Source organism: Pristis pectinata, chromosome 3 (genome assembly GCF_009764475.1).
Source record: "Pristis pectinata isolate sPriPec2 chromosome 3, sPriPec2.1.pri, whole genome shotgun sequence".
Classification (NCBI taxonomy): domain Eukaryota; kingdom Metazoa; phylum Chordata; class Chondrichthyes; order Rhinopristiformes; family Pristidae; genus Pristis; species Pristis pectinata.
Genome location: NC_067407.1, coordinates 25,344,447 through 25,372,088, shown reverse-complemented (window position 1 = coordinate 25,372,088; position 27,642 = coordinate 25,344,447). Strand labels below are relative to the sequence as shown.

The 27,642-nt window shown below is 44.0% G+C and overlaps 2 protein-coding genes across 3 annotated transcripts in view; one reads left to right on the top strand and one right to left on the bottom strand.

The window, feature by feature from the left end:
• Positions 1-3,266, bottom strand: part of ccdc24 (coiled-coil domain containing 24) — a 56,792-nt gene extending 53,526 nt beyond the window's left edge. Inside the window, exon 1 of one of the 2 annotated variants that reach the window (XM_052012896.1) lies at positions 3,199-3,266. The gene's annotated coding sequence lies outside the window, so the exon portion shown is untranslated. Of the gene's footprint in view, positions 1-422; positions 570-3,198 lie in introns of those variants that run through there. The other variant, XM_052012897.1, reaches the window with a different exon arrangement.
• Positions 3,267-7,431: 4,165 nt separating this feature from the next.
• zgc:113531 (uncharacterized protein LOC541359 homolog) lies at positions 7,432-17,426 on the top strand. Its single transcript, XM_052012900.1, has 3 exons — positions 7,432-8,306; positions 12,479-12,608; positions 14,457-17,426. The coding sequence occupies exons 1-3, from the start codon at positions 7,968-7,970 to the stop codon at positions 14,639-14,641; spliced, it is 654 nt and encodes a 217-aa protein (XP_051868860.1). The 5' UTR covers positions 7,432-7,967; the 3' UTR covers positions 14,642-17,426.
• The last annotated feature ends 10,216 nt before the right edge of the window (positions 17,427-27,642 follow it).

Genomic DNA, 27,642 nt, shown 5'->3' with positions numbered 1-27,642 from the left:
GTAGAATCAAAAGATATCACAGCAAAACACAAAGTGCTGGGGAAACTCAGCAGGTCAGGCAGCATCTACAGAGGGAAATGGACAGTTGATGTTTAGAAAGAAATGAGAACAGGGAAGAGAGAAAGCAAAAACATTGAAATTGAGAGATTCAGAACATTCCAGTAGTAAAAGAATGCTAGAAACACTTAGACAGCATCACAGAGAAAAACTCTGTAAACATGTCATTTAGTCAGAACCAACCAGAGGATGAGATGCTTTTCCTCACAGTCTTATGTCAGGCTTTGTTGGAACAGTGTAGGAGGCCAAAGATAGAAAGGTCAGGTTGGTAATGGGATGGCGAATTCAAGTGGCAGACATCTGGGCAACAGAGTGACACAGCTAGTCAAGCTGCTGCCTCACAGCTCCAGCAATTCAAGTTTTACCTGACTTGTGTGAAGTCTGCACATCCTTTACGTGACTGCATGGGTTCCCTCCGGCTGCTCCAGTTTCCTCCCACATCCCCAAGGTGTGCAATTTGGCAGGTTAATTGGCCACAGCAAATTGCCTCTATTGCAAATGTGAGTAGAAGAATTGGGGATTGGGGGTTGGAGGGAAAGAGGGTAGAAGACAAAGTTGATTGGAATGAGGGGAAATTTTTACAAAACTAGCGAATAGTGTAGGATTAGTGCAAAATGATTGCTTGATGGCCAGCACAAACTCATGGGCTTAAGAGCCCATTTCTGTGTTGATGACAACTGGAAGCTCAGGGTAATTTCTGGAGACTGAACAGATGTGTTCTTCAGAGCAATCACTCAGCTTGCATTTGGTTTCTCCAGCGTCACCAGCTGCAAATACTGGAACACCCCACCCAAAAGCTCCGTAGGAGCACCTTCTCCAAATAGACAACTGTAGGTGAAGGCAGCAACTCATCGTACCTTTTGCAGGCTAACCAAGGATACATAATACTCTCCTGCTAGAATCAGCTACATCCTGCAAAGGAATGGTTGAACGTTCCAACACAAGAGGCTCAACAGCATCCAGGACAGGACTTACTTGACTAACACCTGAAACACTCACTCTCACTGCCAATAGTACTCTGTAACTGCAGCATGTACTGCCTACAACATGCAAGAACACTTCCTGGTTTCTTCAACAGCATCCCTCAAGCTCTCTGCTGCCTACAAGGATAAGTAAAGCCAATGCATGGGCACAATACCACCTGCAAGTTCCCCTTCACATCACACAGCATGCTGACTTTAAAATACATTTGCTGAAATCTTGGCATTCTCTGTGCTATCTGACAACCCTTTTATATGGGGATTACAGCAGTTTAAGGCGGCACAGTACTCTCGTTGACTCTCTCCAGTTGGCTGCAGCCTTCAATGAGTCTAAAGAGCTTGAGAGTGGACGCATTTAAAGAGAGGGGGCCGCTCCTCACCGCCGGGGGCCCGTGGGGGGGGGGGGGGGGAAGGAGAGGTGGGGGGGGGGAAGGAGAGGTGGGGGGGGGGAAGGAGAGGTGGGGGGGGGGGAAGGAGAGGTGGGGGGGGGGAAGGAGAGGTGGGGGGGGGGAAGGAGAGGTGGGGGGGGGGGAAGGAGAGGTGGGGGGGGGAAGGAGAGGTGGGGGGGGGAAGGAGAGGTGGGGGGGGGGTGGAAGGAGAGGTGGGGGGGGGAAGGAGAGGTGGGGGGGGGAAGGAGAGGTGGGGGGGGGAAGGAGAGGTGGGGGGGGGGAAGGAGAGGTGGGGGGGGAAGGAGAGGTGGGGGGGGGGAAGGAGAGGTGGGGGGGGGAAGGAGAGGTGGGGGGGGGAAGGAGAGGTGGGGGGGGGAAGGAGAGGTGGGGGGGGGAAGGAGAGGTGGGGGGGGGAAGGAGAGGTGGGGGGGGGGAAGGAGAGGTGGGGGGGGGGAAGGAGAGGTGGGGGGGGGGAAGGAGAGGTGGGGGGGGGAAGGAGAGGTGGGGGGGGGAAGGAGAGGTGGGGGGGGGAAGGAGAGGTGGGGGGGGGAAGGAGAGGTGGGGGGGGGGAAGGAGAGGTGGGGGGGGGAAGGAGAGGTGGGGGGGGGAAGGAGAGGTGGGGGGGGGAAGGAGAGGTGGGGGGGGGAAGGAGAGGTGGGGGGGGGAAGGAGAGGTGGGGGGGGAAGGAGAGGTGGGGGGGGAAGGAGAGGTGGGGGGGGGAAGGAGAGGTGGGGGGGGGAAGGAGAGGTGGGGGGGGGAAGGAGAGGTGGGGGGGGGAAGGAGAGGTGGGGGGGGAAGGAGAGGTGGGGGGGGGAAGGAGAGGTGGGGGGGGGAAGGAGAGGTGGGGGGGGGAAGGAGAGGTGGGGGGGGGAAGGAGAGGTGGGGGGGGAAGGAGAGGTGGGGGGGAAGGAGAGGTGGGGGGGGAAGGAGAGGTGGGGGGGGGAAGGAGAGGTGGGGGGGGGAAGGAGAGGTGGGGGGGGAAGGAGAGGTGGGGGGGGAAGGAGAGGTGGGGGGGGAAGGAGAGGTGGGGGGGAAGGAGAGGTGGGGGGGAAGGAGAGGTGGGGGGGGAAGGAGAGGTGGGGGGGAAGGAGAGGTGGGGGGGGAAGGAGAGGTGGGGGGGGAAGGAGAGGTGGGGGGGAAGGAGAGGTGGGGGGGAAGGAGAGGGGGGGGGAAGGAGAGGTGGGGGGGAAGGAGAGGTGGGGGGGAAGGAGAGGTGGGGGGGGAAGGAGAGGTGGGGGGAAGGAGAGGTGGGGGGGAAGGAGAGGTGGGGGAGGGGGAGGGGGAGAGAGGGGGAGGGGGAGAGAGGGGGAGGGGGGAGGGGGAGAGAGGGGGAGGGGAGAGAGGGGGAGGGGAGAGAGGGGGAGGGGAGAGAGGGGGAGGGGAGGAGGGAGGGAGGGGAGGAGAGGGGGAGGGAGGGAGGGGGAGGGGAGGGGGGAGAGGGGAGGGGGGAGAGGGGAGAGGGGGAGGGGGGAGAGGGAGAGGGGGGAGAGGGGGAGGGGAGGGAGGGGGGAGAGGGGGGAGAGGGGGGAGAGGGGGGAGAGGGGAGGGGGGAGAGGGGAGGGGGGAGAGGGGAGGGGGGAGAGGGGAGGGGGGCTCCTCGCCGCCTGGGGCCCTCGGGGGGCCCGCAACCACTTAAGCCCTCCAATGGACACTCTTCGCCCTGATGGTTCCCTAGAGAGCGACGCTTCCTCTCAGGCCGGCCAGTTAACCGGACAACACCGGGAACGGGAGGCGGGCTACCCGAGGCCCGGCGGCGGTGCAGCTCCACTCACCTCTGAGGCCAGACTCCCCACCAGCACCGTCGCTATCACAAACTCTCGTCTCCAAGGGCCATATCTCGCGAGAACGGAGCTCTTAAAGCAGAGATCACCGTTCCGCTGCCCAAAATAACAGGACGCAAAGTTGTTGTCAGAGCAATGCGCAGCAGTGATTTCGCATAAAACGTGAAATCCAGGTATAGTAACTGCGATTCACTGATGTATTATTCAATGAAACGTAAAAGAAAAAAACTGGCCTGAGTCCTGATGAAGGGTCTCTACCCGAAATGTCGACTGTCTAGTTTGACCATAAATGTATCCACACATAGGTTGGATGACTCCTTTGCAGAATGCCTCTGTTCACTTCACAAGTACGTTTTTAATCACCTGTCACTCGCTGCCTTGGCGAATTACCTCTTGCTGCCTTGGTGAAGCAGCCAACATAATCAAAGACACCACCCACCCGGGTCATTCTCTCTCCTCTTTCATCAGGCAGAAGATACAGGAGCCTGGGGGCACGTACCACCTTCCAATCTTATGGTGACATCAACTACGGCCGCCTTGCTTCCTTTCACAGGTACAACATCTGGCTTCCGTAGTGTGCCATCCACATCCCTTAAGTGAGGTTCCATAAAGGGATCCCAGTGGTGTTCAACTGCCTTGGACCTCAATTTTTCAATGATCTGGTTATGTCTTTTAATTTGCATCTGTTTAACTGCCAGACATCTTCCTGAGAAGATTTCCTGAGAAGTCATCTTCTATCCCACTGTGATAAGACTATTGAACGGTTCCCTTAGACGATGAGATAGACTCTGATCTCACGATCTACCTTGCACCTTATTGCACTGCACTTTCTCTGTAGCTGTGACACTACTCTGTACTGTTATTGTTTTTACCTGTACTACCTCAATGCACTCTGTACTAACTCAATGTAACTGCACTGTGTAATGAATTGACCTGTACAATTGGTATGCAAGACAAGTTTTTCACTGTACCTTGGTACAAGTGACAATAATAAACCAAAACCACTTTAATTTTTCATCTTACTTTGAACTCTTCGTCCCCACATTACCAACTTCCATATTCAGCATTGTTCAACAATTTCAGGTAATCAGAGTCAGAATCAGATTTATTATCATTTATATAATGTGAAATTTGTTGTCTTGCGGCAGTACATTACTATAAATTACAAAAATAAGTAAATAGTGCCAAAAAAAAAATGAGGTAGTCGTTCATGGGCCATTCAGAAATCTGATGGTGGAGGGGAAGAAGCTGTATCTGAATCGTTGAGCATGGGCCTTCAGACTCCTGTACCTCCTTCCCGATGGCGGTAATGAGAAGAGGGCATGTCCTGGATGGTGAGGGTCCTGAATGATGGATGCTGCCTTTTTGAGGCAGTGCCTCTCGAGGATGTCCTTGATGTTAGGAAGGATTGTGCCTGTGATGGAGCTGGCTGATTCTACAACTCTCAGCAGCCTCTTGTGATCCTGTGCATTGGAGCCTCCATACCAGGCTGTGATGCAACCAGTCAGAATGCTCTCTACATTTATCGAAATTTGTATGAGTCTTCGGTGATATACCGAATCTCCTCAAACTCCTAACAAAGTAGAGCCACTGGTGTTCCTTCTTGGTGATTGCATCAATGTGTTGGGCCCAGGATAGATCCTCCATAATGATAATGAACACTTGCAGAATTTTCTGTTGGTATTTTAAATTTTCAGTCCACAATGGATTTCTTTAAATTTCAGATGATTATTCTCCTTTTGCCTTCTCTTGACTATTTTTTTCTTCCTTTCCTTGCACTATTATCACCCTTTTTCACCTTGTACTATCATTCCTTTTGCCATTTAAATCTTTCCACTGCCACAAATCTTTTCTTTAACTCACTCCCTCTTTTTCTGCATTTTTTGCATTAAGGTCTGCAAGAAAAAAAACCTTCTTTTTCTTGCAGACCTTAATTCATGTAATCAATCTGAAGTAACAATTCTGTTTCACTTTCCATAGGTACTGCCTGAGTGTCTTCTATTTTTATTTTCCATCTCAGACACCTACTCTTATATTGAGGAAGGTTCCTTAGTTCTCTTGTTGAATGCTGGGTTCTTGTATGCAAATTAGCTACCAGTCTCCTTGCAATGAAAGAGTGAGATAAGTGGAATGAGAGGAGACATGTGTGGAGTGTAGACACTAGTGTGGACTAGATGGCTGTTCTTGTACACCTCATTAACTTGCAGACTCAATGAGTAAATAGTCCGTGTTCCAGCAAAAGCATTCATCAAAGCCTATAACTTTAAACATATCTTTCTTAAAAATTGTGACATTGAATTCCAGAATTGCAGCAGTGTTGTTTGTGTTTCTTTTGGGAAAAAAAGTACCTGGCCTCAGCAAGCAAAACTAACTCCAGGCACCTAACACTCTCTGTATAAAAAAAACTTGCCCGCTCTCACCTTAAATGTACGTCCTCTAGTACTTGACATTTCTACCCTGGGAAAAAAAATTCTGACTAGCTACCTTATCTATGCCTGTCATTATTTTATAAACTTCTGAGTCCCCCCAGCCTCTAAAATTGCTGTCCTCCACCAATTCTTGCCTCTTGTGCATCACTCATTTTGATTAGTGTATCACTGGAGGCAATGTCTTCAGCATCATAGGCCCTGTGCCATGCTATTCCCCAGATGAGCTTCTCCACCTCTCTATTTCTTTCTTTCAAGATAATACTTAAAACTTAACCATTTTGACATGGTATTGGTTATTTGCCTAATATCCCCAGATGTGGCTCTGAATCAAATGCTTCTCTGAAATGACTTGTGTCATTTTACTACACTAAAAGTGTAATATAAATATATTATAAATTTATTAAAATTTTCTTTTCAAAAGAAATCTGGCATCTGGAGTTAATTGAGCAGCCTTTCTCTAAGTTCTTATTATGATGCCTGAATGGTTTATCATTAGAAATTGGATGAAAACTAGCAGTGAGCTACAGAACTACAGCTAAGGGACTAAATTAAATGCTCAGTGATTAATGAAACCCAGCCGATTCAGTTCACTCTTTCTATATTTTTGGCACACTTTTTGCACATCTTCTGTGAAAGCATTCATATTACTACATTTTTGCTTTATCTTGTCTCTGTAAACTTATCACAGTATTGATTATTCAGAGGTCCCAGCACAAAAGTCCTGTTACCAGTAAATGGAGTATTTGTTCAAAAGGCTGAATCAGACTTAATTGCTGAGCGTCGATGTGGATGAAAATATAGATGGGTGGGTTCGTAAGTTTGCAAACGACACAAAGATTGGTGTTGTGGACAGTGTAGAGGGCTGTCAAAGGATACAGCAGAATATAAATCAGTTACAGAGAGGGGCGGAAAAATGGCAGATAGAGTTTAATCCAAGCAAGTGTGCAGTGTTGCACTTTGCGAGGTTAAATGTAAAGTATACAGTTAATGGCCGGACCCTTAGCAGCATTGATGTACAGAGGGATCTTGGGGGTCCAAGTCCATAGCTCCCTGAAAGTGACCACGCAAATAGATAGGGTGGTAAAGAAGGTGGAAAGCATGCTTGCCTTCATTGGTCAGGGCATTGAGTATAAGAGTAAGCAAGTCATGTGTAGCTATATAAAATTTTGGTTAGGCTGCACTTGGAGTATTGTGTGAGATGCTGGTGCCCTATTATATGAGGGGTGTGGAGGCTTTGGAAAGGGTGCAGAAGAGGTCTACCAGGATGCTGCCTGGATTAGAGGATATGAGCCATAAGGAGAGGTTGGACAAACTTAGGTTGTTTTCTCTGGAATACTGGAGGCTGGGGGGACTCAGAAGTTTCTAAAATAATGACAGGCATAGATAAGATAGCTAGTCAGAATTTTTTCTGACACCTACCGAAATTTGCAGTCAACTTGTGCACGCCAATTTTGTGCTGGATCAAAAACAACGCTCTGAATGCTTATCAGGTCAGGCAGCATCTGTGTAAAGGGAAACAGAATGGACGTTGCAGGTCGATGGCCTTTCATCGGAAACGTTAACTCGGTTTCTCTCCCTGCTTAATCTGATGCGCATTTCCAGCCTTTATCTGGTATTTCAGATCTTCAGCATCTGCGGTGTTTTTTGCACGGGTTATTACATGGTTCTGAATAATATGCTGCTATAATGTGCGAAATAATAACATAGGGCGCAGTGTTACATTTGAGTGTGGCTGAGGTGTGTTTTGAATAGCACCACAATTAAACACGTTCAGTTTGCTCTGCGATCCACTTACACCAGTGTGGGACGGATCACCCCTTCTTCTTGGTTGGATCACGTGCATCGGAGACGGCTCCGAAGAATTATAGTAAGCTGCAGCGTCAGAAAAAGTCCATTTGCAAAATCTGAAGCCCGGTAACTGGATTTTTCAGAAATATGTCTGCAGAAAATCTTCCTCGATGATAAAAGCAATTAAACCCATCCAATAAATCCAGGGTTTGCATTTATCTGCAGCTGGAATCGGAGGGGTTTGCAGACCTGCGTTTATTTCTTCGGCGTCTGTCTTTCTCTCTCCTTGCAAAATAGAACTCCCGAGTTCTTTCAGCTAAGTTTATTTTTTTACACCGTCAGTGAAAGTATTCGGCACATGCTGATTTTTAAAATATCTCAGCGACGTTTTGGAGAACGGTTTGCATCAAAGGTCTGGAAACGGCGACAAGGCATTCAGCGTGAGGTAAAGACTCCTCTCTGTAAGCGCGGTCCCCGGTTTGACAGTGTCTTCAGTTGAAGATCATTAAAGAGAAATTGAACATCCGGATCGCAGCAACAACGATGCCAGAAGGGAGCATGTCAGCGCAGACCGGCGGGCTGCTGCCCCTCTCCCTACTGCTGTCACTGATGGTGAAAGGGAGCCTGGCGTTCTCGGTGCCCAACACTTGCGAAGCTAACGGCAGCGTGTACTATGTGGGCGAGTGGTACTCCCTGGACTCGGATCACTGCACGCAGTGTGAGTGCACGGCCGAGGGGGCCGTTTGCGGCCGCGCCAACTGCCCGGCCCTGCCGCCGCCTTGCATCCATGTCAGCTACTACCCGAACGACTGCTGCCCCCGCTGTGAAAGGATCGGCTGCGAACACCGGGGCCACGTCTATGAGCTCGGACAGCAGTTCCAGGTAAAAGGCCCATCATCCGGAGAGAGTATTGGTGGTGGAGAAGTGTGTGTGTGATTGGGTGATAAGAAGGAGTGGGTGCAGGGTGGTTGAAGTGTGTCAGATGGGGGTTGAGGTGTGTGTGTGTGATGGGGGTTGGAGGGTGTGTATGTGTGAGTGATGGGGGTTGGAGTGTGTGTGTGTGTGTGATGGGGTTGGGAGTGTGTGTGTGCGTGATGGGGGGTTGGAGTGTGTGTGCGTGATGGGGGGTTGGAGTGTGTGTGCGTGACGGGGGTTGGAGTGTGTGTGTGTGTGTGTGTGTGTGATGGGGGTTGGGTAGTGTGTGTGTGATGGGGGGTTGGAGTGTTGTTTGTGATGGAGGTTGGAATTTTGTGTGTGTGTGATGGGGGTGGGAGTGTGTGTGTGTGATGGGGTTGTGTGTGTGTGTGTGATGGGGAGCTGGAGTGTGTGTGATAGAGGGTTGGAGTGTGTGTGTGTGACAGGGGTCGGGGAGTGTGTGTGTGTGACGGGGGTCGGAGAGTGTGTGTGCGTGATGGGGGTCGGAGAGTGTGTGCGTGATGGGGGTCAGAGAGTGTGTGTGCGTGATGGGGGGTTGGAGTGTGTGTGCGTGACGGGGGTTGGAGTGTGTGTGATGGGGGTCGGAGTGTGTGTGTGTGATGGGGGTCGGAGTGTATGTGTGTGATGGGGGTCGGAGAGTATGTGCGTGATGGGGGGTTGGAGTGTGTGTGTGTGATGGGGGGTTGGAGTGTGTGTGCGTGACGGGGGTTGGAGTGTGTGTGTGTGTGTGTGATGGGGGTTGGAGTGTGTGTGAGTGATGGGAGTTGGGTAGTGTGTGTGTGTGATGGGGGGGTTGGAGTGTTGTTTGTGATGGAGGTTGGAATTTGTGTGTGTGTGTGATGGGGGTGGGAGTGTGTGTGTGTGTGATGGGGGTTGTGTGTGTGATGGGGAGCTGGAGTGTGTGTGATAGAGGGTTGGAGTGTGTGTGTGTGACGGGGGTCGGGGAGTGTGTGTGTCTGATGGGGGTCGGAGAGTGTGTGTGTGTGATGGGGGTTGGAGAGTGTGTGTGTGATGGGGGTTGGATGTGTGTGAGTGTGATGGGGGTTGGAGTGTGTGATGGGGTTGGCAGTGTGTGTGTGACGGGGGTTGGCTTGTGTGTGTGTGATGGGGAGTTGGAGTGTGTGTGTGTGTGATGGGGGTTGGAGTGTGTGTGTATGTGATGGGGGTTGGAGTGTGTGTGTACGTGATGGGGGTTGGAGTGTGTGTGATGGGGGTTGGAGAGTGTGTGTGTGTGTGATGGAGGGTTGGAGTGTGTGTGTGATGGGGGTTGGAGTGTGTGTGTGTGTGATGGGGGTTGGGGAGTGTGTGTGTGATGTGGTTGGGGAGTGTGTGTGGTGGTTGGTGTGTGTGTGTGACGGGGGTTGGAGGGTGTGTGTGTGACGGGGATTGGAGAGTGCGAGTGTCTGATGGGGGTTGGAGAGTGTGTGTGATGGGGGTTGGAGTGTGTGCATGTGAGGAGAGGTTGTAGTGTGTGTGTGTGATGGGGGGTTGGAGTGTGTGTGCGTGACGGGGTTGGAATGTGTGTGTGTGATGGGGGTTGGAGAGTGTGTGTGATGGCGGTTGGAGTGTGAGTGTCTGGTGGGGGTTGGGAGTGTGTGTGTGTGATGGGGTTGGGAGTGTGTGTGTGTGATGGGGTTCTGAGTGTGTGTGTGACATGGTTGGTGTGTGTGTGTGACAGGGTTGGTGTGTGTGTGTGACAGGGTTGGTGAGTGTCTGATGGGGGTTGGAGAGTGAGTGTCTGATGGGGGTTGGAGAGTGTGTGATGGGAGGTTGGAGTGTGTGTGTGATGGGGGTTGGAGTGTGTGTGTGTGATGGGGTTGGTGAGTGTCTGATGGGGGTTGGAGAGTGAGTGTCTGATGGGGGTTGGAGAGTGTGTGATGGGAGGTTGGAGTGTGTGTGTGATGGGGGTTGGAGTGTGTGTGTGTGATGGGGTTGGATGTAAGTGTGAGTGTGATGGGGGTTGGAGTGTGTGATGGGGTTGGCAGTGTGTGTGTGTGATGGGGTTGGCGGTCTGTGTGTGATGGGGAGTTGGTGAGTGTGTGTGATGGGGAGTTGGAGTGTGTGTGTGACGGGGGTTGGAGTGTGTGTGTGTGATGGTGGTTGGAGTGTGTGTGTGTGATGGTGGTTGGAGTGTGTGTGTGAGATGGGGGTTGGAGAGTGTGTTATGGGAGTTGGAGTGTGTGTGTGATGGGGAGTTGGAGTGTGTGTGTGACGGGGGTTGGAGTGTGTGATGGGGTTGGCAGTGTGTGTGTGTGATGGGGTTGGCGGTCTGTGTGTGATGGGGAGTTGGTGAGTGTGTGTGATGGGGAGTTGGAGTGTGTGTGTGACGGGGGTTGGAGTGTGTGTGTGTGATGGTGGTTGGAGTGTGTGTGTGTGATGGTGGTTGGAGTGTGTGTGTGAGATGGGGTTGGAGAGTGTGTTATGGGAGTTGGAGTGTGTGTGTGACGGGGGTTGGAGTGTGTGTGTGTGACGGGGTTGGAGTGTGTGTGTGTGATGGTGGTTGGAGTGTGTGTGTGTGATGGTGGTTGGAGTGTGTGTGTGAGATGGGGGTTGGAGAGTGTGTGTGAGAGATGGGGGTTGGAGAGTATGTGTGTGTGATGGGGGTCGGAGTGTGTGTGTGTGTGATGGGGGTCGGAGTGTGTGTGTGTGTGTGATGTGGGTCGGAGTGCGTGTGTGTGTGATGGGAGTTGGAGTGTGTGTGTGTGTGATGGGGTTGGAGTGTGTGTGTCTGGCGGTTGGAGTGTGTGTGTCTGGGGGTTGGATTGTGTGAGTGTGATGGGGGTCGGAGTGTGTGTGTGATGTGGGTGGGAGTGTGTGTGTGTGATGGGGAGTTGGAGTGTGTGTGTTATGGGAGTTGGAGTGTGTGTGTGACGGGGGTTGGAGTGTGTGTGTGTGATGGTGGTTGGAGTGTGTGTGTGAGATGGGGGTTGGAGAGTGTGTGTGTGTGATGGTGGTTGGAGTGTGTGTGTGTGATGGGGGTCGGAGTGTGTGTGTGTGTGTGATGTGGGTCGGAGTGTGTGTGTGTGTGATGGGGAGTTGGAGTGTGTGTGTGTGTGATGGGTTGGAGTGTGTGTGTCTGGCGGTTGGAGTGTGTGTGTCTGGGGGTTGGATTGTGTGAGTGTGATGGGGGTCGGAGTGTGTGTGTGATGTGGGTGGGAGTGTGTGTGTGTGATGTGGGTGGGATTGTGTCTGTGTGATGTGGGTGAGAGTGTGTGTGTGTGATGGGGTTGGAGTGTGTGTGATGGGGGTTGGAGTGTGTGTGTGTGTGACGGGGAGTTGGAGTGTGTGTGTGTGACGGAGGGTTGGAGTGTGTGTGATGGGGGTTGGAGTGTGTGTGTTTGTGTGATGGGGGTTGGAGTGTGTGTGTGTGTGTGTGTGTGTGTGTGTGTGATGGTGGTTGGAGTGTGTGTGATGGGGGAGAACCTCAGAAGTATATATTGATTTTTCAGGAGTGACTAGAACAAATCAAGTTTAAATTGGCGACACAAGATGACTGCAGATGCTAGAAATCTGGAGCAACACAGTCCTGGTCACTTGAATGTTCTGATGAAGGGTCTCATCCCAAAACGTCAACTGTTCTTTCCATCCCTAGATGCTGCCTGACCTGCTGAGTTCCTCCAGCATTTTTTGTGTGTTGTTCAAGTTTAAATTATGAAGACAGAATACATCAACTTGGTTTGTATTCCTTTGACTTGAGTAGGTTGAGTAATCTCTTTAAAGACTCTGAATGAGAAAGGAATTTGATACTGAGAAACCCATTTCTTGTGGTGAAGGAATTTCAGAGTATGGATTCTATTTTTATTATTGGAGTAGATTGACATTAGAAAGCTCATTTTTCCATTCAGCGTGATATGGAAGTCTGAAACAATAACCTCCCAGTAATCTGCGGATGCAATTAAACCTTTCAAGCCAAAGAATGAAAAAGGTTCTGTTGGGAGAAGATTTAAAATCATATGCAGGTGAATGGAGTTGACCTATTGATCTCCTGTGGACAACTGAATAATAGAATGAGTTGAATACCCGACTTTTCTCTGTTCCTTTGGAAATTTAATTTATTTTAAGATGGATTTCTTGCAGAGCCTTCATGCCAGTAAACAATTTTTCCTCCTGAATTTCAGCCATCAGAATGTGAACAGTGCACCTGTGACATGGATGGGATAGCACGCTGTCTGGTTGCTGATTGTGCTCCACCTGCATGTGTTAATCCAGTCTATGAGAAAGGAAAGTGTTGCCCAGAGTGCAAGGATGGTAAGAATTTAAAATAAATGCATATCACAGTGAAACTAATATTTATCCAGCTCTAATAAGGTGAGGATTTTTTTTTCCAGACCTTACAGTTCTTAAACCATTTTAGAGAGGGAGAGGGGAGGGTTCCTCAAGATTCATTTTCTATCACAACAACGTCTAGTAGTCTTTATATGAAATGTAGGTGATATAAAGTTGTGACCTGATACCACACCATTGTCCAATTTCCAAAAACATTTCTTTTTGCAAATAGTTACATAAAATGCAACTTACTGAAGTTGCTTCTCATGTCTCATAATTTGGGGAAATTAAATGCAGAATGTCCATCTTGAACTGTTTCAGCCAAGGAGGTACATTGCAATGTCCTGATGCAATATCTTGATGCAGCCGGAAACATTGACAATTCCTTTCCTCCCACAGATGTTGCTCAACCTGCTGAATTCCTCCAGCAGATTATTTGTTAGGGTTTCAGCCAAGCTCTATACAAGTATCTGGAGCATTATCTTTTTTGTGTGGTTACATCTTTCTTCTGGCCTGAATGTAGACTCTAGCAGCCTCAGGCCTTGCCCTTTCTCTTGAGTGATCTGAATTGATCAATGGGAAGAAAGATCAAATATGCAACTGGGATGGAGCCCACTTTTCAGAACATAACAACAGTCGGAGGTTTGGGAAGGTGTCAGTGGATATGCTCTTTAGTGTTGTTCAGTTTTTTTGTTGCTGCCATTCACAAGGGTCTACATTAATTGCAAAGTAACCACTGGGCTGTGTGTTTCCAGTTCCTCCCTTTTTGAAATTAGGACAATAATTGGCTAATGCAAGGAAGAGAGTTTCAAAAAGGGAGGAAACTGGAAACACACAGCCCGCTAGTGTACTCTGCAATTCTGCTCTTTCTTCAACTTTAATACTTTCCTGCATTGGCTGGCTGAACTGATTCTTAACAATTGCCAAATAATTCCTTACCTTACAAGTGCTTCACCAGCTCTGTGGACTTGGAGGAACAACTCATCTTCTCTTGCTTCCCACTGTCATTTTATTCAAATACTCATCTTTCATTCATTAGTGGGGAAGAAATGCCCAGCCCAAACCATTAATTTATTTAGTCAGAAAAATAAAAGGAAGCATATGCAAGGCTGCATCCAGAGTATTGCAATCAATTCTGGTTGCCCTACTTTAGGAAGGATGTGGAGGCTTTGGAGAGGGTGCAGAAGAGGTTCAGCAGGATGCTGCCTGGATTAGAAAGTATAAGCTATAAGAAGAGATTGGACAAACTTGGATAGTTTTCTCTGGAGTGTCGGAGGCTGAGGGGTGACCTGATAGAAGTATATAACATTATGAGAGGTGTAGATAGGTTGAATAGTCAGAGTCTCTTTCCCAGGGTGGAAATGTCAAATACTAGAGGGCACAACTTTAAGGATAGAGGGGGAATGTTTAAAGGCAATTTATGAGGCAAGCTTTTTTACACAGAGAGTGGTTGGTGGCTGGAATGTGTTGGCAGGAGAAGAGGTGGAAGCAGATACAAAAGCACTGTTTAAGAGGTATTTAGACAGGCATATGAACAGTCGGGGAATGTAGGGATATACACCATGTGCAGGCAGATGGCATTTGTTTGGATTGGCATTATGGTCAGCACAGACACAGTGGGCTGAAGGGCCTGTTTCTGTCCTGTACTCCTCTATGTTCTGTCTCAACGTAGAGAATGACAGAGCCTTCTATTTCTTTCAAGCATTTTCTAGTTTTGTGGATTAGGTATAATTTTTTTTAATTAGCTGTGACCTGATAGTTTTGAACAACAACCTCCAATTTATAGATCAAAATGAAATAATGATTTTTTTCTGCACTTTAATTTTTAAGGTCCAAACTGTTACAGCGACTTCACCCAAAGTAAAGTGATCCCAGGAGGGACCACTGTGTGGGTTGACAAGTGCACCTACTGCCACTGCCATGACGGTCAGGATGCTGGATACTGGGAAGGCAATCGTGTCGCCAAGTGTGTGAAGGTTCATCGTTGCACTCTAAATGATGATCGCAATCAGTAGCCATGAGATTGTAGCAGATACTTTCACAACACTTCTCCGATGCAATTCGCTGGGCAGGCTACTTGGATGTCAGAAATGCAGTGAGTCTATTATGGTATAGCTTTGAAATAGATAGCTATGCACAGCAATAACCTTTCTTCATTACAACACTTCCACATATTATACTGTTTCCTTAGACTTAACACTTTTTAAATGCTATTTTTCAACATGGCACATATATGTATGGTGCATCACACTGGTGGTGATGGAGGAATGAGAAAAAATTTTACTGAATTAAGAACAAACCTTCTGAATGGAATGCATTGGATACAACATCGAATGTTCCTTAGAAGAAGGTGGTAGCTTGAAAAGCATGACAATAGCAAACTGTTGTATGTTTATGATTATTCATTATCCTACATTAGCTTGGCAATGGGAAATTCACTAGTACCATAAATACCAACAAGAATTCTTTAGGAATTTTCACCTCATTAACAAATAAATATTTGTAGGTTCAAGTAGAATGATCTTCAGCAATAATTCTGCCTGGTGAGAAAATGGGGTCAAAGCTGGAACAAAAGAAAGTAAGAAACAGGTGTAAGCCATTTGGTCCCATGTCTGCTCTATCATTCAATTAGATCATGGCTTCTCTTTTACCTCACTGCCATTTTCCTGCACTAACACCATATCCCTTGATTCCTTAATAATTTGAGCAAAGCTGGTGTTAATGGAAGCTGTGACAGTTATTGGATTGAATCTGGGATGGAGACCAATGAGAGTAATAGAGTTGTTTTCTCATGACTATTAAGCATTTTTCCAGGATTGCCAAATATTGATTTAGCACTTAATACAGTCAGTTACCTTGCAGATCCTGTGAGAATTCTCCAGATAGTTGTTTAAAAACAAATGCTTTTATTGCTTTTGTACAAAGAACAAACAAAACATCAGCCTTCAGAGGTTATTTGCCTTCTGATTCACTGTCTATTGCAAGTTTTCAATGGTTGATATAGTCACAACTGTGGAAAGCCCATGGGAGAGGGTGGTGGGAATAACTACCTTTAAGAGAGATTCACTGGTTTTATTAATGTCATTGGTTCTTTTTCTTTGCTGGTTGACAGGGGCTCAGGGCTCACAAACAGCAAATTTCAATTTGTGGTGTCAGTAGTGAGTCTTTCTGGCAATTAGCCATTGTAAAAAGTTTTGGAACATTGTCTATCTGCACATCTGCACCCTACCCCAAAGTGTGAAGTTTAGAGACTCAGAACAAAGCATCCTTGCTTAAATTATGGGAGTTGCAATCCATAGTTTTCTTACAAATAGTGGCACAGTACATTCTGCAAGATATTGTTTATTTTCTGGTGAAACAACTTTGATCAGGGTTAGTTACAGATTACAGTAATTGTTGCCAAAATCTCCATGAATCAAGTAACCACAACAGGTAGATTATCATAGAGAAACTTGGAGAGATTTCAAACACAAGAGAAAGCACCTACAGAGATAGGTTGAATGAATGTAATTTGTTGTTTGTCTAGTATGTTAAAAACCACACTATATCCTGAAGATACATTAAATAAGATGGCAGCCAAAGGGTCTGCAAGACATGCTCATTGGTTTCACTTCTCCTTGCTGGTAATTTTGTTTAGTGGGTTCTAGTTTTCTACATCGTTGTACATATTTTAGATAGTTTTACAACATGCCAGCCATTAGTTTGTTGTTAGGTTCCCTGTTCAGCTGGGTTTTTGTTTTGCTGTTTTATAAATGATTTTTGAAGCAACAAAGGTTTTTTTGCTTGATGCCATCAGACTACTTGCTGGAATTGAAACTGGGATCTGCAATTGATCTGGAAACCTTGATGGTTCTTAGTTTCAACAGTGCTGAAGCTAACAACAACAGATAAAGTGAATCCCATGCTATCTAAAATTATGGGGGAGAGAGTAGTTTTCAATCTCCTACTTAAAATTATCTTTCCTATTTTCACGAGGGTATTTCAATTTCACAGCATTTGCATGTGATATTCCAACAATTCACAAGAAAGCTAAAATACTGTTAATTAAAAAAAACAAATATTTGTAACTTGTTTAAAATGCACCATGGAATTTTGGGTTGTAAAGCTTTTGGGTTTACTATTTTGGTTATTAACTATGAACATCACAGTTCTAACCATGCTCTGTGTTCATTCTTACATGGTAATATGTATGGGACATTTTTACTGAAGTCTCTTCCATTCAAAACCTGTATCTGTAGAAAGCAAGTTTTAGTTCTTTTAATTTCTGTCATGGTTTGTTGCAAAATTTCAGCTACTGGTTCTACTGTCTGTGTCTTCAACTCAACTGATACATTAGTGATTCCAGAGAAAAGTGTGTGAATTAGTTCCAGAGAATAGTGAAATGATCCCATCCTTTGGATTGCCCACCTTCAAGCTGCTGTTCATCTTTTGAAAAGGTTCATGCATTATCACCTCTATGTTAAAACATCATCACTGTCCAACAACTCTGCATCAATGTTCCAGAGTAATAAAATGCTTGATTAGTTTAAAACAAGTCAAAACTAACTCAATCTATGTTTTGGCACAGTCAATGGACTAACCAGATGCAGAGCTTAGTTTTTTCATTTATAAAGCTAGTTTTTCATTTATTGGAATGACCTCTTATAATCTTCCTAGGTACTTAGTGTTCACTTTCAATTTAGGACAGATTGTTTCTTTGAAAATATTAATGTTGCATTCATTAAGAATTTATTTCTATTTTTGCAAACACTGAATTATATTGGTATTCTTATAATAAAGGCAGCGTACTGATGCTCATGGACATTTTGTGATTTATTCATGGCATGGTTTCTTCTACAGAACATTATGGAACCAAGTGATTCCACAACAAAGGGATCATTTAAAACCAAATCACATAATTTGAGGAGACTCTATTCCCAACAGAAGCAGAATTCTACATGATTGCACCATGAGGCTGAAGTATTTGAAGGTATCTTGATCTAGAGTTTCTGAATTGGTGAACCATCTTAGCTGAGGCTCCAACCAGCACAGAAGTCAATTAGATTAACTCCATGCTATCAGTAACGGCCTTAAGCCCTGGTGGTATTCCAGCTGAAATGCTGAAAAGTTGTGCTTCAGAATTAGTACCCACCCCCCTCCTCCCTCTTTAGTCAAGCTGTTCAAAGACAACGTTCACATCAGAGCATGTCCTTTTCTCAAATTCAGTCTGCCTTTTTCCATCCATCGATCTACTCTCAGTCACCAGCAAAGAAAGAAAGGTTTTTGTCAAGAGTGCTAACGTCAAAGCTCTTGCGTTTGTAGAGTAGTTTTCATGAAGATGGAAAGAAGACAATGAATAGCAAGGTGTATAAATGGAAAAGTCATGGAGGATCACTGAGAAGATAAAAAGTAAGAATTTTGAGAAACTATTTTGATGCTGGATGATGATTACTTTATCAAGTATATATTTTAAATTCAGAAATCAGCATGATAGATTACTTCTTCTAATTGGTTACAGTAAAACAGTAACTTGGACTTCCATAAAGTAAGCAAACCATATATAAGTTTCAGAATTAATATTTTTGTAATTGTTTGTAAGAACAAACAAAATAAATAGCTGAATGTAAAGTGGCAAAAACAATATTTATGCACATTACAAATAGAAGCAGAGAATATACTGACAGAATTACAGCTGAGAATATAATTGAATACAATATTAAGCTATTTATTTGCTGTGTGATCATGCCCAAGGCTACAGAGACTATTTTACTGATAATTTAAGTTGTTAACACATTTATTGGTGTAATTTTGAAAGGAATGTTTCTTGTAATGTGCTGCAATGAAATGGCAGTCTCTTGACCTGATGGCTTATCATTTCCCAGAGCTATTTTAAAAGTATGCACATAAATGAATTTAAATAGCAGATTGAATGATAGCTGCCTTGATTCACAGTCTAGGTTAGAAGGTCACAGAAGCATGTTGCTATAACAACAGCACTGGAGAACACATGGAATAAATATATTTATCAGTAAAATGTTTGCAACACACTTGACAAAGTTTCATCCTCTTGAATTAATGCTAGATGTGTATGGTACATCCATTGAAAAGCTGCATGAAACCAACTATAAATCCTATTTTCCTACTCTGAAAATCCAAGTTTGAAATCTTAAAAATATGCACCTAACTATATGCAAGATCTAGCCCTCCTTGTTAAAATTCCAAACCCTTCGGGCAAAGAATTGATGTCTTTCATGCTAAAAGTTCAATGCTCAGCTAAACAGAAACTGCTAAATAAATGCACAAATACGCATTGGCATCCTGAAATGATCCTGGTCACTTGTATTCTCCTCTACATTACTGTCTGTTCTCTGCCATTTAGAAATTTACAAAGTAGAGACTCCTTCTGCCTCTTTAAACTGCACATTTCTGTAAACTGCCTCTGAGAGACTCACCTGCTTCCTTCAGGGGCCAGCTTGTGTATTAGAAATGGCTCCAAACCTACTCCCACTGACCTATTAACTTATATAACCCAGTTGTACAAGTATTTCCAAGATTGCTCTATATAGTGTGTACTTGAAACCTTAAATCCTGGTACTCATAAAGAAGGTAAGCCAATGGCTGGCTTGCTTATAATTTATAGCTTGTTTATTGGAGACATACTGACTCAAAAGCATCCCTTGCAAATACTTTGCATGTTCAAGCTCTTCATGAACTCTGGTACCCATGTTGAGTACAAAGGGGCTATCTTTTACTCACTTAGCTATTCACAATAACAGAAATTTTGACCAGGGGTGCCCAAACTTTTGCACGCCACTGTATAAAGTCGAATAATATTATCTGAACACAATCTGTCTTCAGCACCAGAAAACTTGGAAGATTGGAATATGTTGTATTTATAATATAAATACAATATATTAGCCTGTTCTTCCTTTTGCAATCCTTGTCACATTCTGCCTGTTCTTGGCCTGTCTTAGAGATACTTACAAGCCTGATATTTGGTTGTCCTTCATCTTGACAACACACTTTGACCTTAAAATTTGAAGTTTATGATTGCTGTATGACTGCTAGATGGTACATCATATCATCATTCACATTTATTTTAGAGTATTCCAATTTCAACTTTGAGTCAGCAGAGAGACCATATACCTCATGTTCCAATAAACCCATATAAGTTATTATGTATTAGTGTCCACTACTGAGCTTTCTGCATAAAATCTCAACAACAGCTCCAATCCAACAACACATGCACTAATCTACTCTGGCACAAAGTCTGCCATATGTTTCTGTTGGCGTATAGTTCCCCCAGATTTGGTTGTCACTGCTTGCAATTCATTTTGGCCTATTTGAACAATAGTGTTCTTGTTCTACAGCAGGAGTTGCAATTAACTTATTATTGGCTCCCTTAGCTGTATCTCTCCCAGTCTTCCTCAGAAAATGGTATGGTATATAACACATTCCTTGGTCTTCATCGTATTGGATCCAGGTCCCAAACTGTGTCTTTCCGCCATCTTTCTTGTTCATGTTGTGGTTGAATTCTTACCACATCTCAGTAACGCAAAAGACGCATTCCACTGTGTGTTTCAATGTACATGTGACTAATAAATAAATATCTTAAAGAGCAACACTTCCTTAGCTCCCCTATTGTAGTAGAAATTTGTTTTTCCTTTTCTTTCTCTCTGTCTCACTGCCTGCTTATTCCAGTTTGAATATTAGGCTGTGTTTTGATTTGTTTGATGATTCATCAGTCTCTGGGCTGAACTATAAGTGAACCCTGGCATTGGTGTATTTGATTGTGCTTATTTTACTCTACTCAGAAGTGATGTTGCTGTTTTAATAATTTTCTCTCCTTTCATTGAATCGTAGATAGCGTAGAAGAGCAAATTCTTGTGTAGCCAAACTTTCCAAACACCTCTGCAGCATATTGTCGGGTTATAATATTCGACTAAACTGAGCTTGTAATGATGCTGAAGATGTGTTTGAATCTATTTTCAAGAAGCTTTTGTCTTCGACTAAGAGATCTGCTGCTGCCTTTGCCAATGGTCTGATCAGCACCTCATGTTCAAGCATAACCTCCTTCTGTTATCTTATATAAATCTACACACACCGCTGGAGAGGGTGCAGAGGAAATATGCCAGAATATTGCCAAGGATGGAGAATTTCAGCTACCAGGAGAGACAGGAGAAGCTGGGTTTGTTTTCTCTGGAGCAGAAAAGGCTGAGGGGGGACCAGATTGAGGTATACAAATTATGAGTGGCACGGATAGGGTAGATAGAAACATTTTTTCCCTTAGCAGAGGGCACAGGATTAAGGTAAGGGGTAGAAGATTTAGAGGGGATTTGAGGAAGTTTTTGTTTCACCCAGTGGGTGGCTAGAAGCTGGAATTTAATGCCTGATTGGATGGTGGGGCAGGTATTCTCACAACTGTAGCATTTAGGAAGAAGTACTTAAAGTGCCATGTCATAGAAGGCAATGCATCTAATGCTGGGAGATGAGATTGGTATAGAGAGGTACTTGATGGCCAATACAGACATGATGGGCTAAAGTGTCTGATTCTATGACCACATTTCAGTGTGACATCTTTCACTGTAGTCATTCCTGGCAGTACAATAATTCACAAGCTTTCTTCTGTCAGTCTCTCCTGTATGTGATGTGTTTATGCCCTCTAGCATTTCTCTCCTGGTAGATGTTGGTTCCACCACTCTTTCAGCTCTGAAAAACTTTCCCTCAGAAGTGTTGAGCTCATCTTGGACGGGAAAGCATGGGACAAGACTGATGGCTCTTTGTGCTTCACTGGCTACCTTCTTAAAATGACTTCACACATCCTGCAGGTTTACAGCAAGTGATGTGCCCTGCTATAACTTCTTCATCAATAGTTTTATGGTAGGCAGATTCTTCAGTATATTCACTGTTTGACAATCCTATGTGCCTGTCATCTGTCTTTCCTGCAGGGAGAAAAGCAAGACTACATAGAGTCTGTACGCCATTTCTGCATTAGTGCAGAACCAGTCAGTGCAGTCTGGGGCTTGGTGGAGACTCTTCATCATAATCACTGCAAGAAGTTTGTGATCAGTGTAGTAGTGGAACCTCTGAAGCCCAAATCTCACTGTCTACAGTTCCTTTTCAAGTTGATTGTAACTTGTTTTGGCACTAGTGATATTTGCTGCAAGATCCTCTTCTGAGTTATCCGTTTTCGATATCAGCTCTTCTTGGTCATCAAAGTTGCATCGCTCTGCAGTAATCATCTCTAGGATTCATTGGACTGCTTGTTTATAGATATCGAAGCAGCACTGTTCAGTGTTATTCCTTGTCAGCTGCCTCGGCGGTTTGTACGGTTCACTCAAGTGGGACAGGAATTTGCAAATCCTAGGAAATACTGGAATCCAACAACATCATTTAGACTTCACCATTTACTGGATTAGTAACCACATAACCCTAGAAGGAAACCTTTGTCAGTTTGAACTTTAGTTCCTATATGTTTCATTTTAACAGCTTCTCTCTACATTAAGGCTCTCATCTCTCTGTCACCATCTACCTCTGCTTCTCCAACATCTATCCTTTGATCTGTTATGGCTTTTATGCCAGCAAGTCCTTCAATAAGCCTGATCCAGCCTTTGTTGAAAATCTTTGGGTGCGATGTTGATCCCAGATGGCTTCCCCAACCACTGATAACTCCCAGAGGTGTATTAGCTGTCATTAGAAATGCACTCCCACTGTCAAGCTCTACATCCCAAAATCATTGCGAGGCACCAGCACACTGAAGATTGTTGATCTGCTCAGATCTAGCAGGAAATCTTCAATTGTCTTCAGAATCAGATTTATTAGCACTGACATATGTCTTGAAATTTGTCTTGTGGCAGCAGTACAGTGCAAGACTTAAAAATTACTATAAGTTAGAAAAATAAATAAATATTGCAAAAGAGGAATACAGTAACAAGGTATTCATTGGATAATGGTTCCCCTTCAGTGCTTTGTTCATATTATTTGGATCCAAACAGATCCCCAGTTTGTCCGCATACACCAAGTTTGATACCCTAGGAATAGGTGTGTCAACTGCCATGATGATCTCTGCCTCTGTCAATCTTTCAAGCGCAGCTTTCATTTTCTCTTTGACAGTTTTTGGAACACATCTTGGAGGATATACAGCTGCCTGAAAGCACTTTTGTAACTCCCGGTTATATTTTCTCTCTAGCTTTCCAATTATTTCAAACACATCTGCAAAATCATCTCCCAGCTGCTTCTTGTTGAGCACAGAACTGACATCTGCAGAAGCCTGTACTCAGTAGGTTCTCCATATGTACTGTTATCAACTCCATTTGCAGGGCTGCACAGCTGTAGAAAATTGGCGCACAGTTCACCTCCAGAACAATAAACTGTGTTTTATACTTTTTTCTATCATTTCTATTTTTCATTTTCAGTTTGCATTTTCCCAGAGAAACAACAGTTATATGGTTGTACATTGTTAGCACTTGATTTGCCGTTTCAAACTTCCTTGCAAATTCTTTTGGGAATGTTATTGCATGCGACAACACTGTCTGCCTGGAAGTGTAACACTCTGCTTTCTACTTACAAAGATCTGTGTTGGTTACTCGGCCTCCTCTACTCTGTTCACTTGTTTTATTTTATGTCTGCCTGGATTCAATGTCATGACTTTGATCTCCATTGTTTGTCCCATAGGAGTTGCCGTTAGCCTCTACAAATTGTGAATTAGCCTTTTCCCTTTAATGGTGTTCTTCTGCTTGATGCCACCCTCTCCAGCAGCACTGGATGAAAGATGATTCATCTCGTTCTTTTCTATAAGCTGGACGTTTCTCTGTCTGCACAATTGTTGCATATTTCACACCATTGCTCTTCTTTTCTCCTGTGCTTGGGTTTGATGGTATGAATAGAACTGTATTGTCTGCTTTCAAGCTCTTCAGCTCCTGTGTTGGACAGGTCTGAGACCCAACATGGATTTGTCAGACTTTGCCAGTCTGAGTCTGCTGTTCTCAATAGGTATTCCCTTTTGCATATCAACTTTTGCATACAATTCTTTCACAGATCAATGAGTCTCTCAATTACAGCCAGCAACTTCAGTTCAGAAAAGTCTATGTAGAATATCTCCTCATTCACTTGATATCGCCTGAAAAACTTGAATTTGTCCACCATCTCATTGTGTGGCGATGTGCAGTAATCCTCAAAGATTTTTAAAACCTAATCTTGTTTGGTACAACCTCCTAGCTTGGTGACCAACCAGATATAACAGCATCTCAGTTTTGATTTCCTTTTGTAATTGTTGGCAACCTTATACAGAGAAAAAATAATTTTCCATTACTTCCACTCTTGTGGCAAATTACCCAATTCAAAGTCCAGCTGCTGCAGTGGCTTTATCAGCTCCATCCTTGAACAAGTAGATGAATGGTGTAATACATAACAGAAGAAAATCAAATCTGCTGTACTGGTAACTCAGGTGCATGTCTGCTGTGTGCTCTCTCAATAAATCATATCCACAAGACCATTAGCACTCCATTGCAGCAGATGAAACTAAAATCCATCTCCTTCAAGCCTCACATACAGTCTCTTTCTCCTATAGTGAACCATGTACTATTTCTCAAAGTCAAGTTCATGTTCCAAGCAAAACTAATCTTTTTATAACCTGCTCAAAGGGATCTTTGGTACTATGTTGTATTATGTTGTCACCAATAGTTTGTTCATTCTTTTGATAGAGCATTCCTTGTCATATTGTGTGCATTCTTGCTGAGTCATGTTTTAAGATGTCTTTGAGCAGAAATCTACAAAGTGATCATCCTCCATCTTGCTTTGAAGAGCTAAATGCTTCCAAATGTGGCATTCCAGTGATGGTGCTACTTTTCTTACAGAAAGGTTATATCAAACTAACTTTGTTGGTCAAACTGATACATTTATAAGGAAGTTTCAATATTGATTAATTTGCCATCTCTTAAAATCAGCTGACATTCATAACAAAAGGTCCTGATTATTACACTTCGAGCACAACATTGACCAACGAAAGTTTCATGTGAACCACCATGCTGAAGCTGATAAATTCCCTAGCAGTAGATTCAAACTCCTATTTTTCTCAAAAATAAATGAAAAGAATTTAATTTCAGAGGTGGCACCACAATGTTAGAGAATTTTCAGAAAGGCAGGAGTTCCTGGCACTAACTCAAGTAAATTATTCTGTTTGCCAGTTATGATTTGAGGTATAATAATTTGACTCAAATTTTATGACAAAATAATATGCAGATCATAGGCATCAACTTCATACAAAATGACAGAATAAAGCTCTAGCAGTAGCAGTATGCTTCCTTAATATTTCTTGGCTTAACACGTAACTCAATAAAGAGTTGAAAAAAATTGAATGATACCAAGAAAAAAGTTCATAAATCACCTTAACATTTCGTTAAAATCAGATACATCAGAGAATGTGTTCAAAATAATAAAGAACACTTCAAAAGGATGACCAGCACTCTACCTATTAAATAATTTAGGATCCGTAAATCAAGTTAGATTCCACATTTGGCTTACAGATGTCCAATAAAAGATGTAAGAAGTTGAAACAGGAGAAGGTTCATGCAGTAATATTCCACCTCTGGTTGTCTTCTGTAAGCCTCGATATGTGTGCGTGAGACAGTACATCAAAGCTGTGTAACCTTTTATTCATTATTTGAGAAGGCTGTCTGGTTTAAATACTTAAGGGTTGAAATTCATTTTGAGATGGGAAGTGAATGTTAGGGCGGAGGCGGGGGAACAGGTACAATGGTTAGTGGTGATAGAAAGCAGGAGGCACAAAATAAGCAGTAGCAGATCTGTTGATTTCATTGGAAAGGAAAATCACATGGGATATGTTACATACAGCTGTGCTGCTACTGTTGGGCGTTCCTGCCAAACCTGAATTTTACCCATGTCATTTTCCCAGAATGTGGACCAATATGAACCATTTAGATATTATTTTTAATCCGACATTTTGTCCCAAATTAATCCAAGAGAAGTGACTTCCATTAAGGGCACAGTGGTCTGTGTGGAATTTACACACTCTCCCTGTGACCACGTGGGTTTCCTCTGGGTGCTTGGGTTTCCTCCCACACTCCAAAGGCACATAGGTTGTTTGGTTAAGCAGCCACTGTCAATTGCCGTTAGTATATAGATGAGTGGCAGAATCTGGAGGCTGGGGGAGTGAGGGGGGGCATGGTAGTTGATGGAAATGTAGGGAGAATAGGTTACAGGGAAAATTCGTGGGGAATGGGATTGCTCTGAGAGGCAACATAGATTCAATAGGACAAAATGACCTTCTTCTGTGTCATAGAGAAATCTATAAGCATTTCCATTTATGAAGTGGACCAGATTCTGCTTCTATCTTAAAGCAGAAATCAGGAATATTTCTGTATGAACTTACTCCACCAGAGATTGTGTATCTATGATGGCAGGGTGCAGGTTATGCTGTGCTGGAGAGACAAGAAAATTCAACTGAGCAGCTGGCATTTTACCACTATTTAAATATTGTCCTTCTGTATTCTCTTAAAATGACATTTAAAATTTTTAAAACATTTTTATTTACAGCGTGGTAGCAGGCCCTTCCGGCCCAACGAGTCCGCGCTGCCCATTTTAAACCCAAATTAACCTACCCGTACGTCTTTGCAATGTGGGAGGAAACCGGAGCACCCGGAGGAAACCCACACAGACACGGGAGAATGTACAAACTCCTTACAGACAGCGATGGGAATCGAACCCCAATCGCTGGCGCTGTAATAGCGTCGCGCTAACCGCTATGCTACCGTGCCGCCCCATTCTTTGATAATTCACATTTTTGACTGCTGAATGTATTCCTGTAAATTTGTATTTGCTGTACCATATACATAATGGGACATTTACTGTGTTGGTGACAACTTACTTTCTTTTGCAGTCTTCAGTCAGCCTTTTTTATTAAATCATGATCTGGAAAGCAAATATACGTAACAAAAAATGTGTGGAAAACAAGAGGTTAATAATAAGGATATGGAATTGAGATGAAGTTAACTAATTGTGGGCTAAAATATTGCAGTCTTGACCATAGCACTTTTAATTAGAAATGGACTGAGATTGGTTTGGAATGATTTACCCAGTTTGTTTAGGTGTACAAACATCCATCTATTATTGTGTTTAATTATATCTGCTAAAAATTTATATGATTGATTTATAGATGGGGCAAACTAACACGGAACAGGATATTGATTCTGCCAATACACTATTCTAAGAATGTGGCTTAACAAATCCTTTTTCGTATTTCTAAAATTCTGCATCCAACTCTGACAACAGGTGAACAATGAGAATATTTACATCATTCATTTGGATTCTAAAAAGTCCATTGTTTGACTAAAGTCCAGATCACCAATGCCCTACAATAAATCATGGAAATGGTTTATATTCCTTTCCATCGTTTACAATACACAATTTGAAGTTTGATATAACATTTTCACTTCCTTGAATGATTGAAGCGTCAACAAGCTCAACACCATCCAAAATGGAATAACCTGCTCCATTAGTGCCCCATCCACCACCCTTTCTCTATCACCAGTGCACCATGCTTTACCTACAAGATACAGTGCTGCAAATCACCAAGGCTTTTTTGATGCTATCTCCCAAAGCTAACACCTGAAGGACAAGTTCCCTTCCAAGTCACACTTCACTGGTCTAAATATTGGAATTTCCCAGCCAAAAACATTAAACTAGACAGACTGCACAGTTCAAGAAGGTTCAAGGAACATCTGAAGGACAATTAGGAATGGGCAATGATGCCCACAAGTGAATTAAGTAAGAGTGTCCTATTTCAAGCTTCCATTCAAGGAAAGAACAGTCTACATATCTTGCTGTTGTCAAGAGCATTCCAGTTTCTAAGTGAAGTGACATTCCTAAGGTAGCATTGAGTTTTTGTAAGCACCAACATGGCAAGGAAATTGCTTGCAGCAGTAAATGGGGCATTTCACCTGTCATATGCTTTCAGAATAAATTACTGTCATCTCAAGATACAAGTTATATTTGGTTCTACAGATAACATAAGAGTATT